The 13,503-nt window shown below is 37.7% G+C and overlaps 1 protein-coding gene across 10 annotated transcripts in view; it reads right to left on the reverse strand.

Moving 5' to 3' along the window:
* The window catches only part of neo1a (neogenin 1a), a 166,146-nt gene that overhangs the window by 52,857 nt on the left and 99,786 nt on the right, over nt 1-13,503 (reverse strand). For all 10 annotated transcript variants that reach the window (XM_086071392.1, XM_086071397.1, XM_086071389.1 and 7 more), the window contains exons 5-7: nt 13,318-13,454; nt 2,479-2,633; nt 1,959-2,079 (exon numbers count right to left, since the gene is read on the reverse strand). In XM_086071392.1, the coding sequence (XP_085927518.1) occupies nt 1,959-2,079; nt 2,479-2,633; nt 13,318-13,454 (413 nt within the window). The remainder of the gene's footprint in view (nt 1-1,958; nt 2,080-2,478; nt 2,634-13,317; nt 13,455-13,503) is intronic.

Here is a 13,503-nt window from a genome sequence, read left to right on the forward strand (position 1 = left end):
ATTTGGATGGAAACCTGACTAGTGTCATAGTGACACATTAGCATAGACAAGATTTTACAAAATCATATCATTTTCGTCTAGTTTTTGTTCATGAACTAAAATGTCCATAAACTATAGTCCAGTTTTTATTAAGTGAAGTACATTTTCATCTCATCTTCATTAATCGACAAAAATGCATACTGATTTAATCCCAGGTATTGTTTATTAATGAGGGTTTTAGTCCAGTCTAGTCTAGTTTTAGTCTGGTAAAAAATGTTTGACAAAATGATTTTTGTTTAGCTTTCATTGACAAAATTAACACCATTGGCCAGAGGCTTGCATGAGTACCCATTATGAACAGCTAAGGTGTTAATCTGCTAATTAGAAGATGTTTGTGAGTCATAAATGATCATATTAAAAGGCTATTGTAATGATATTTTTGTGCACATTTCTACATTGAGCATCTTTAAGGGCAAAATAGTGTCAAAGGGCACATAACTGCTAACATTCTAATTCTACAGCTGACAAGTGACCTTTGTCTATTCCAAACACCCGCTTGTGAAGATAATCAGTTAAACCACAAAGAACTGGAGCAGGCAGAGTGAAGACGCAACGATAACGATCACTAACGACTATTTGGCAAGTTTCTGCCGCTGGCTGTTCTTGATTTGCCCATTAAGCCACAATTCTACTAAGCAGTACAACTCATTTTGCTTCCTATAGAATACGAAATGAAGTAACCTCTGATAAGGTCTGTGCTTCCACTGCAGGCGTGTAGGCTGAATAGTAATAGCTGCGTGAGCTGCGAGAGCTACGTCGAATTCTAGGACTGCAACAGTGTTGTTCCTCAAGAGAAAATTCAAGTATAGCAATGACAGCGTGGAGCAGTGTGATGAGATTATCTGTAAAATACTGTCGTCATAATAATATAAAAGGCTGACTTTGGTTTTCTTCTTCTTTTTTTCCCGACTGTAACATCAAGTAAAAAATAATCTGTTAATTAACTCGTAAGGTTTTCTACCTTTAACAACCAGTACTCAAAACAAGGTTTCTACAAAGGTTTGGTATTTTGGGAGCAGTTGTAGCAGAAACAGCAAACAAAAATAAGCCCTGTACCTTATTGCTGGGAGAAAATCGAGGCGGACTTCTTTCTTGTAATTAACATTCATATGCCAAGAAACACAAAATCTTGTAGCATTCGCTCCTTTTTGCACACAATTGCTTGACTGTGCTTTTTGCAGTGTTAGCACTGATAGGATGCCCTATTCTGTTTGTTTTTCTTTTAGTAGAGAGATTCTAACTGGCTTAGAATGGGAACGTCATCAACTTGCAAATGAGGTTGAATTGATGTTCGACTACATTGCGGCTAATGTTCAGAGGTAATGACACAAGAACCAACATATTCAAACATTTTCCATAAGTCTATTTTCCAGCACGTCGTATGTTATGAGCCACTGCGCCTCGTTACCCAGTATGAGAATAAGAGTAAAGCATATTTTGGCAGCGTACAACTGGCGAGGCCGTATCATCTTTACAGCATAGAGTAAATGTCCATATAAAAGATTGAAGTGGCAGCATCCAGACGCTTGCCTTCATTTCCACAATTCTGCAACACCCCATATATTTTAGTTCTGGTTTGGTTGTTTCATTTGTAAAATTAGGTCAAACCAAAAATCAATGATTTTATTTACGTTTATCGCTTTTCAGTACGTGCACAACTGCCTACCGTAAATGCCCTTTAAGTAAGAAAAAAACGGTTCCTTGATGATGATCCTTTCTGCTTTGGTAATGGATTATAAAACACCAACAAAACCTGCAATGAAACACTGCTCTCCATTGTTAGCCCAGCAAAACCATCAGATGTAGCCTTATCAGGCCTAACAATTTTGCTAACTGATGCGCTTAATCAATTTTTGATGATCATCCATTTTAATTAATTTGACCTGCCTTGAAGAGAAGTGTGTGTTTGTGGTGCGTACCGTGATCCAAGATGATGAGTTGGGCGCTGGATTGAATGTTTCCTGCATCATTTTCTGCCAGACACTGGTAGAATCCCTCATCAGACTTGACCAGGCCCAAAACCTGGAGATCATGTTCCTTCTGCACAAGGCAGCAAAATGGAGAAAAGAAGGGATGACGTTACCAAAAAGATAGAAGCAGAGGTACAGTCCTTCCCCCAAAAAAAATATTAGCACTACCAAATGTAAGGTTTATACCACAAGTTCCACAAATCCAAAGTGATATTTGTGTAATGATTACGACGCATAAGTATTTAACTGAAATGATTTATTTTTATGCTAAAATATAATTTGTGAAGTATAAATCAGAACAGGTTAAAATTTGGGTATGCAAATATAAATTTGTTTTAAATTAAATCACAGGTATGGATGATAAATAAATAAATACATTTGTTAAACACCACATATATATATATATAAAAAAATGCCACTGCAGAGAAAATATAGAAAGTTCCCACCAAAGAGAAAAAAACGATCTTACAATAATTTTGAAGTAGTCGCTTGGAATAACAGCGTCGCCATTCTTCACCCATTTCACCGTGGGGGCTGGTGAACCTGTGACTTCGCACTCAAACACGATGTCCATGGACTCATGGGCGTAAATGTTGGCCGGCCTCTTCACAAATTGGGGAGGAACTGTGGAAGACAGAAGGGAAAAGACCCCAAAAAAATGCTCATTTTATTTTGTAGCCATTGTCAAAATATTTGAAATTCAATAAACGGTTTGTCAAATGTGAGCAGACCTCTCTGCTATGATATTTGGCAGCAAACGAACAAATCCAAATGATGTCATGTTGCCTCCTCATATGCCAAATTATCCATGAAAGGACAGCAGAAGAAACCAACTGTTCAATCTAATAGCACACGTTAGGATTTTTCCAGCAGATGCTACCACTAGAAATTCTGATTTCAATGATCTTTTTCTTTATTACGCAACGGGTAGAAATAAAGGAAACCTTGATATCAGTGCCGTGCGTCAGCATGTAACTCAAGCTGAGGTGAACACTTGCATATGTCTCCTAGTTCTGGTAATGAGGAACAGAAAGGAGTTATTTGATCTTCTGCAGCCAAGCAGCAGCTCATCAATCAGTCGTGGAACAAGGTCAGAGAGAGCACGTCCTCTGTATATAATTGGAGCGCACTGTACATGCATGCGAGGAGAGAGCGCAAGACTCACTGTGCATAAATGGGCTCTGTGTTTATTTGCATTGACTGACAGCCTCACTGACCACTTCCTGGGCGGAGACCTGTGATTGCTTTTAGCATCTCATTTGTTTTTAACCAGACGATTTGATATTAGTGGATGTGGGTGGATAAAGATTGATTCTGACTTTGTTAATCATAGAAGGAGTTTTGAGGTCAAGTTGTCCTCAACCTGGTGAGACTGCCGTAGCTAATTACAGTTACAATCATAGACCAAGTACTCATAGTACCCCTACTTTTATATATTTTGCAATCTTACAACCACAAACTTGAGTGTTTTTATTGAGATTTTATGTTATCAGCCAAGACAAGAGTAGAGCATAATTGTATAGTGCAGGGGTACTCATGGTATGAAAGTTTTTTGAGGTACACAAGATTAAAAAAAAAGGTTGGAAAGCGCTGAGTTAAAGAAACACGAGGAAGGCCTTTGCTACAATTCAGTGCAATAAAAGTGCTAAAACAGCCCCACATACGAGATATCAAATATCAAAGTTAAAATGACATGGTGTGACATCCTGAGTCAGTTTCCTGACCTTAAAAAGCACCAACTCCATCTCTTTGAGATTTTCGTGTTCAGTGTGTCACAAAGGTGACAGCGCAGACAGGCATTCTCGATGGAAGTAAGATGAGGAGCAAGCAAACGTGGCGATACCCGACGACTGGCTCACCGCATGGCAGTCAGAACAAGGAATCATCCTGCTCTGTGCACATCTGTGTTTGTTTTTGCGAGTGTGTACCGAGCTTCCTTACGGCGATGTGTGTGACCTGCAAATAATGTCTTTCACAGTGTGGTGTGCCTTGGGTGTTTGTTTCTCCACTGAGTTAGTGAGTGTTTGCAGCAAGGGAACGTCAAGTTACATCAATCGGTTTAGAAAGGTGGGACTCGCTTTCAGAAACAAATTAATCCACATTTTGCAAATAGATGCAATATCATGAAAAGACAGAGGCATGGCTGAGTAAGTGTATGCGGTGGGAGTTGAGGTTGCTTGTGGCATTCGGGCCATCTGTGAAAATGAATAATTTTTTATTGCATCTGGAAAGTGATACTAGTTTGTGTGTCGGCAAACCTGTTTGTGTGCGGGTGATTTTCAGTGGTGTATTTGCATAAGACGTTTGTGTGTGGCGTTCGTGGAGCCACTTTGTTTAAGTACGGCAACAGATTTCCTGCATCCATGCTGTCGCAATCTGTATAACCACTACATTTGCATATGTTTTCAGTCTCTTTTGCCCATGTCGGCTTTTAATGGTGACTGGTACCCTGAAGCTTTCTTTATCTTTCTCCATCTTTGTTTTTCCACTCTGTCTCCCATTTTCCTGCCACTTAATTTCCCTATAACTCCGTGTCTATCTCTTCATCTCCAGCCTCCACCTCCTTCTTCGATGTGAGCAGACATGCACCGTTTTCTTTTAGGGAGTTCAAACGTTTGGAAACTATTGGACCGAGCAAAAGTGATGTGCTCATGCATGCCCGATAAATGGTAGCTGAGGACTTAACTTGCTTAATTTGGCTTGTTTCAGATGGGAAATGAGAGAATAAACATCCATATATGCAGTGCATATAAAAAAAAAAAAGTCTACACACCCCTGCTAATATGTCTGGTTAAGATTAGAGATGATTGATATCACTTTTTATTTTCTGATACCAGCTAAAAGTACTCACTTCTTAAATAGTCACCGATACCAAGTATCAATACCACTAGTACTTTTGATACATACCCCCCCCCCCCCCAAAACAATACCAAATACCAGATAATTTTAAAGAATCACCTATAAATCTCAACATAGCATTTTTCCTTAAATTTGCATGACATTTTCTATTCTTCTAATTTCTATTGTAAAATGGCCACAAGAGGGCATCGCAGGAACTGGTACCTTGAAATAAGGCCAGGGATCAGTCCAACAACTCACCCATCCCTAATTTGAATAACTCATTACATAAATAAATAAAAATATGCCATTGTGACCTAAAGTGTACATCTCAATAATAATAATAATAATAATAATAATAATATTTTTTTCTATAGAAGAAGCAAAATTAAGCAACTTCGATAATGGAATTGCACAAGTTGACACACCCTCATATAACATGGGATGTGGCTCTTCTCAGAATTAACCAGTCACAGTCAAACCCGTCGGCACAATGTCCGAGTATTTAGTACATCCACCTCACAGTTCTGAGGTTGGGGGGTTCTAATCTGGGCTTCGGCCATCTTGTGTGGCGTTTGCATGGTCTCTCCTGCGAGCGTAGAATTTCTCGAGGTACTCTGCTTTCCTCCCGCATTCCAAAAATATGCATGTTAGTTTTATTGAACACTCTAAATTGTCTTTAGGTGTGAATTAGAGAATACAAGGTTGTTTATCTGTTTGTCTGTGTATGCCCTCGAAGATACATGGGTGGACAGAACTGTTGTGCGCCATTTCTTGTCCATTTGACGATGACTGTCTTCATAGTATTCCATGCTATATTTCATGCTATGTAAATACGTTTGCACTCTTTTCCTGACTGATACTTTTGAACACTGAGATCCCAGATGTTGTGGAAACACTGGGACTATGGCTTGCGCTGTAAAATTTGACAACAAAAATGTTAGGAAAGACTTACTAGAACTTTTGATCACCATGTGGGGCTCATCAAAGGCACTTTAACATGAGATAAATGTGATTGGTTAATTCTGAACGGCCACATCTTGTAAGAGGGTTATGTCACGTTGCCCCACCCCCAAAAAATGCTTTACATAGCATATGAAGACATATCAACAGTCCACAAAGCAGGAGTTCAAGCACCCTTATATGCTTTCCCTCCAATGGCTCCTCCATGCGAGTGGTACCCCAGCTCAAACTGACAAGAAAATCATTCAACCCTGCTACAAAAAATAAATGACTGCCTAAAAAATAAAAATAAATGAAATAATCGCTGTGTGCTTTTGTTCTGTGAATGAGCAGAACAGCAATGTTTGGATTAGCAGGGCCCAGCAGTCTTTGTAGGTCGCGGTGCTGGTAAGGAAGACATGCAGCAGATTCATTCTGGCTACTGGAGGGCAAACAGATGTAAGAAGTCACTTGTGCCTGCTGCGAAAGTCTTCTTAAATTACTCTATAAATATTTGATTGTATTTATTGTTCAGTGTCTTATGTGATGTTTGCTTATTACTTTACTAATCCATTATTTATTGGGGGATTTTGACTTCTGGCTCCTGGATGATAAAGAAACCCTTAATACGTTATGTGAAGGCATATATAATGAGGATAAAATGTTTTCATTGAAGCCTTTTAATATGACTGTGAACTTGAAAATTAGGTAAATGGCAAATAAGAACAAAAAAAATACATTCAGATGAAGTGTGTAGTTTTCAGTACAATATTTCCACATCACAGTGACTGCACATAGAAAAGTTACCACTTTAATGAAGGCAAAAACAACAATGGAGATGCACATAAGCAAAAGAAAATTAGATGAAGACAATTCTAAATGAGAATAGATGGAACAAAAACTCAAGTGAATCATCTAAAGGTCACAAAAAGTGCACGTGTGAGCTGGTTAAAACTAAAAAATGTGTTTAGGGATTTTGTGAGGTTTTCTGAAGAGCCTCTGTCCTCTGATGAAAGAACCTAAAAGGTTATTCATCATTTGTAATAAAGACGGCTATTTTTAGATGAGCAAAAGCACTGGAACAGACAGACTTACAAAGACTCAATATTTAGTTGCAATTTCATTGCTTGCAATAACTGCATAAAACCTTTCAAGTAGATTTTTTTACGGGTGTGGGGCAGGTTGTTTTGTGTGCGTTTCTGGAGACTTTTGAGTTCACATTGTTGTTGTAACGATCTGATAAAGTACATCATCATGGAAAGTTTGTGAGCCCATCCCAAAGCTTGGTTTCATTAGTCCATAAAGCGCTGTCATAAAATTGGCTTTTTTGTCCAATGGCTCTGATTGAATTGAATTGTATCGTAGTTTCATGGACAGCTCTTTGGTTTTCTGTCGGTTATACCTTGACCTAAAAATACATGTAGTATTTACAGGTAAAATCCACGTCTGAAACTGAATGCATCATTTCAGCACCATTTTTGTTGGAATAATAAATGCGCTAGGGAAACACCTGGGCAACAAAAAACAAATTCCTTCCTTCTGTCGCTCTGTCAAAGTAAAAATAAATGAAATTGCATCACTGTTACAAAGTACTGTGTACAGAGGAATGTACTCTAAAATATATTTTACTTAAAAAACAAAAAAAATATTAAAACAGCGATCGATAAATAGATAGATAGATAGATAAATAAATAAATAAATAAATAAATAAATAAATACCTACATCCCCTCTGGAAGAAAAAAAACTAATTGAATTGTCTGGAAGCACTCAGAGCACTTGTGTCCATCACAGGCCTTACTAAGCAATGCTTTGAAATATTGCATCACCTATCTGGCTTTTACATTAATCTTGTGTTATTTTCTGTTTTGCTGTGGCTTTTGTAGTTGAATATTCTCCACCACCATAAAGTACCTTTGTCCATTAGTGCGTTTACACACAACTGCTCTCAGTATGAAAGTCTGTGTAGTGTGTAGTGTGTTAATGTTATGCAAATACCAAAGCTAAAAATCTAAAATAAATATACAAAACAGATTTTTTATTTCCTATTCAGAACAACATGCATAGCATTTTATTTGCTATGCTATAAAATGACAATTTTAAATTAAAGCAAAAATATATTTGAGATTGAATAAATTCTATTGATTTGTTTGTAATTCCATTCATCATGTCATGGTAAAGGAAAGGTGGTATCATCCTGACAATGATGGGCGACTAGCGATACCAGGTGTCGGTATCGGTGCTAATAACAGTCGGTATTCACGGCGGTGACCGATAACCGAGGGCGGCCGTTTTATGATCAGGGACAAGAAATTAGAAATTATATGAATACAAAGTTGCCACTAACTTCATGCAATTTTAAGGAAAAATAATATATTGGGATATATATAGGTTTTTCTTTAAAATCATTTGTCTTTAATAGGTGGGGAAATGTATTTACTAGTGGTATCGGTATTTGGTATCAGTAGCGGTGACTACTCAAGAGTTGCGTTTCGGTCGGGAAAAAAGTGGTATCGAACATCCCTAATCCTGACCATGCGCCAAGACGTGCATGTATTCTGTAAATTCAATTGACTCACTTTCATTTTTTACAGGAAACATGTAATAATTCCATGTTTCAATAATAAGAATAATAGTTCCAATAAGAATATGGCTATTATCATGTTAAAGCATTCATTCATTATCAGTCAGTCAGGCTGGAGGTGGTGAGCAAATAAGGTAGAAGCGGCCACCTCTGAATTTTGCACACAGGAAAAGCCCTGGTAAAGAGCTGTTCTTGTGCATGCTCCCCTACCTTACCTTTTACTATAATCCGGTCGAAGAAAAGATGGAGACTAACAGCACTGCGATTGTGACTGGGCCACTGATCTCAAATCGAGCCCAGGAACTATAAATTGCCACATATGTGGAAAAGAGAAAGTGTGCACAACCAGTGGGTCTTATAGCATTTTAGAAAAATAAAAAAAAGTGGATTTCTGATTGCATTATTTAAAGCATTTGAGAACTAATCCCAACATCAGTGCCTTGTAAAAGTTGAATAATAGAGGATTCAAAAGACAGACATATGACAGTATGGGGGAATGTTTCACAGGGCATTGACAGTGACAAACGCCACTTGCATGGCCTTGGTGAGTTGCAGATATTGCTTTATCTGAAACAAATGGCAGACAAGACTCCAAACAAGCCAGTCAGTGGATGACAATCAGACAAATACAATTCCCTGCTGGTGGTGATAACACCCACTGAGGATATGGAAAAGGCGCGGGGGCAGTTCTTCATCTGAATTGTTTGCTTTTTAAAGTGCTATGGAAAGTCTTTCTGTTTAATTTCTGTTCGGATATATTACTTTCTCCCAAAATAGATATCTGACACTGCACTGCTCAATGTAAAGTCAAAGAGTTTGGAACATCATGATGTGCAACATTTTTTACACTAAACTGTAAGGACTAAAACAAATTCTTACATAAGTTACATTTTAATATTATTCCAAAAATATAATGTATCCTACATTACCTCAACCAGATACAGTAAATAAATATATATTTTTTTTGATTTTAGGTTTGCAGATAGGAAGTCTTTTTTTTTGTTTTCAATTCATCCATTAACTCATTTACTGCCCTAAATTCATAAAAATAAAAAATAAAGATTATTAAAAATTTGGGGCAACAGGCGATTAAAATATTTAATTGTAATTAATCGCAAGACTTCACTAGTTAACTCACAATTAATCACAAATTTTATATCTGTTCTAAATGTACAACAACAAAATTCTAGGTTTGCATACTCTTGCTAACAAAAGTGGATTTTTTTTTTAACTAATAGAAATAGTTTAAATAAATTGCTGACGTTTATAGCTGTCAATGGCAGTGAATGAATAAAATAAATAAATAAAAACAACATAAAAAATTCAGGGCGTCGGGCAATTAAAATTTGTAATCATAATTAATCGCATGACTTCACTAGTTAACTCACAATTAGTCACAAATTTTATATCTGTTCTAAATGTACAATAAAACATTCTAGGTTTTCATACTCTTGTTAACAAAAGTGGGAAAAAAATGTTAAACTAATAGAAATAGTTCAAATTAATTTTTGACGTCTATAGCCGTCAATGGCAGTGAATGAGTTAATCAACAACAAAATATTTGACAGATTAATTGATGATCAAAATTGTTAGTTGCAGCCCTAATTAATTGTATATAAACACATTTGACGTACGCCTTCCTCACAATCTTTGTTCATCAAAGTATTTACAAGGCATTTGATGTTAGGCCTCTCAAGTTCTTCAACATTAATCTCCTTCAGTCATACCTTTGTGGGCCTTTCCTAAGTGCAATGGGCCACAGTCATGCTGGAACAGAAAAGGGTCTTTCCCAAACTGTTCCAACACTGTTGGAAGGGTAAACCTATCCAAATCCGCCCTGGTAAAATGAAGAATGTACACCCTAGGGAACAAGTCCAAACTTCTATTTTTGTCATTGTTGCAACAAGGAAAATGTACTGCTTCTGCTCTATGTGATGTTAGTCATCAGTCCACTGCAAAGTCATGGAACTTTTACAGGGCCAGCTATTTCATCCATGTACAGTAGACTCAACAAATGGGGGGAAAAAAACACACATAAAAAAAAAAAATGGTACCGCTGCCATGATAACAGGACATGATAGACGACGGACACCAACCTTTAGCACCAGAAGACTGTAAACATTTTAGTGTAGGAGCTATTTCTGTTCTGAACACACACACACACACACACACACACACACACACACACACACACACACACACACACACACACACACACACACACACACACTGGGCGGTGTCCTCGTTATGACCATAATCAAAACCCGCTGTCTCCTGTGGCCTTATTAATCATGGCAGCTCTAACAGAAGGTGAGATAGCACAGCAAAGTCGCAGCATACGGTTGGCTAATAGACGTGAAGCAAGTAGTCGGGTGATCCAAAGATTGACATGAGCACTGATCGAGTTGAACTGACACAAAGATAAAGATCAGAAATAAATAAGTGAACAGTTTATCGGTTGTGTATTAAAAGTAGCCCCATTTTCCAACCCAATAAAATGCTAAATACATAACCAGAGCAAGGATATGACTTTCTCTTCATAAAATATGGATGTTCATCAAAGAGTGGAATGTTACACAATTATAAAGTGATGTTTTTATCTCTTAGCTGTTTTGTTTCTCAACGCTACTGTTTCAAAGGGATTTTTAAAGAACAAAATGGCTCCATATAAGCCATGGTGACTTAAATTTATCAGGGAGCCACCAAGGCAGACTCCATCTTCAGGTATAAGCAATAAATGTGTTTTCTTGAGCGCTCTATGGATAACATTATGTATCCAATTCCAAATATATCAAATAAAAACGCCAGCAAGTCAGCATTGGAAAAATAATTTGTATGAATTTCATTTACAAGCACAGTTATTTCTTGGGGGAATCGATTGATCTTTCAGGGAGAAAATCAATGACACAATCTTGTTTCGTCATTAATTTGGTCTAGGGGAAAAAAGCAATCTACTCTGTGTGCGTAACAGCAGTAGAACGCGGCTGTTTTAACTTAACATAATGACTAATGCCTTTCAAATGTATTGGAGATCAATTTCTACACGCATGTAACATTGGGGCCGGGTCACGGGTCAGGTATTAGACATGAGGGATTTCAAGGAATTGAAGTGGCAGATCTGAAGGCTCAAAGGTAGCAAAGTCAGATGTCCTCCTGCTACCTGATCCAATTTTCCATTACTGTCTCCTTTAATCGCAGTGTCTGACAGGAAATGATGAAAGGGTGTTGAAGAGGAGAGGAAAGGGATTTGTGAGCAAAGGGATGGAGTCCTAGCGTGATGTGGCTTTGTGTGAAATGGGATGACATTGGGGGACAGCCTCAGGGTGTTTCCCAATTTAACTGTTGCTTTGCACCAAACTGTTGACTCGCTTCAGACAGGAGGGAGTATGAAATACCTGCACTGATGATTTTTTTTCTCCACAACATTAAAAAGCAGCTGTTTCTTAGCTGACCTGCAAATTTGGAATCATTTTCCTACATAAAAACTGATATGCATTCGGTGACGCGTATCCTTATGTGATATTAGGTTTATGCTCAATAGTCAACAGTGGCCAAGTGCGCTTTAGCTGGGTTACCACTGAGGGAAAATGCAATTCAAAGGAGAAATCATTTCCAATTGTTTTCTAGTCAGGAGATAGAAGATCGTCAAGCCACTATTTCATATTGGATTTACTGTAATACTCTATAGGAAAAGTGTATAGTGTACAGCAAGGGTCTCAAACTTGCCATTTGTGGCCCCCTACTTGACATCAAATATTAATGTTAGTGCGGCCCTCACCTTTTTTGTCGTTGCCCTGGACGTATTGTGTGTGTTCTTCTTTTCTTTTTTTTTATCACTTATGTTCCGAGAAAAAAACTCGCAAATTTACAACTTTTTTTGTGGCAAATTTGCGAGTTTATTAAGTGGCAGATTTACGAGAAAAAAATTCTGAAATTTATGAGAAATACACGTAGCGTACTACTCGGAAGTTTGTGTCAATACTTTTCAGTTGGGTTTTCAAATAAGGAGATAGAAATTGATTTAGCAGAGTTAAGCATTCGCAATTTGAAGCGTTGGGTACTGCCAGCGATGAAGACGAGGCCGCTTTGTGAAGGTCCACACCCTGAGGATCAAGTATTTAAGATAATTTGTTAAAATGGATATTTACTTGTACATTTATGTTTCCAGAATTATTATTTAATGTTTACACATTCATACATTTTGATATTTTTATGTACAAGTAGTTAAGTTGATGTGCCAAATCTGCTGTTCTCCGTCATTCACTTGCATTTGCCGTATGCTAGCTTCTGATTTGTTAGTGTTTAGTCAGCTGATCGGGGATCAGGAAATGTTGTCGCTCTAGTTTAAATTAAGAATGAATCCGTCTCCATCCTTCCTTTTCATTTTATAAACAGTGTCCTATTAACCACCAACGAATCCTCACATGATTAGACTATAGCTACGCTACGTGTTTCTGAGGTTTCTTTCCTCCACAAATTTGCCACTTTAGAAAGTCGCAAAATTTGCGTTTTCCCCCCGGAATATTAGCCCCCCTGAAGCAATTATTTTTTATACTTGTCCTAATACGCCGTCGTACAAGGAAGATGGTCCTTTTTTGCCAAAAATGTCAAAATTCAGTGGGCCGTAGCTCCCAAACCCCCGCTACGATTGACCTCAAATTTGAGACCTAGTCTTGTGCGCCATCATTATAAACAAGTACACCAAGTTTCATTAACATCAATATCTATGTAGTTAAAATTTTCAGATGTATTTATCCATTTTTTTATGGGCAATTTGGCATGGAACGACCCCACAGAAGTATGCCTTTGACATTTATTATTGTGATTGTAGGTTGGGTGTAAAATGGTCCAAAATCATACTGAAAGTTGTTTCTAATGATTTGGTAATGGCTTCATTATTATCTAGCAGCCCTCAAGTCAAGTAACATTTAGCTTGTTGATGGTACCTTGCACAGTGAGTTGAGCCTGGGCTTCAATTGTTGCATTGGTGTTTTCAGCCACACAGGTGTAGATGCCAGCGTCGTCCTCTGTGAGATTGGAAATCTGAAGACTGCCACCTCCAAGCAATTCCCTGCGGCCCTCACTGGAGAAAAGAAAAGGACGATTGTGAGGAATACAACAAAGTAAAGACT

The sequence above is a fragment of the Leptonotus elevatus genome, chromosome 3 (genome assembly GCF_054856555.1).
Source record: "Leptonotus elevatus isolate MCC_2025b chromosome 3, RoL_Lele_1.0, whole genome shotgun sequence".
NCBI lineage: Eukaryota > Metazoa > Chordata > Actinopteri > Syngnathiformes > Syngnathidae > Leptonotus > Leptonotus elevatus.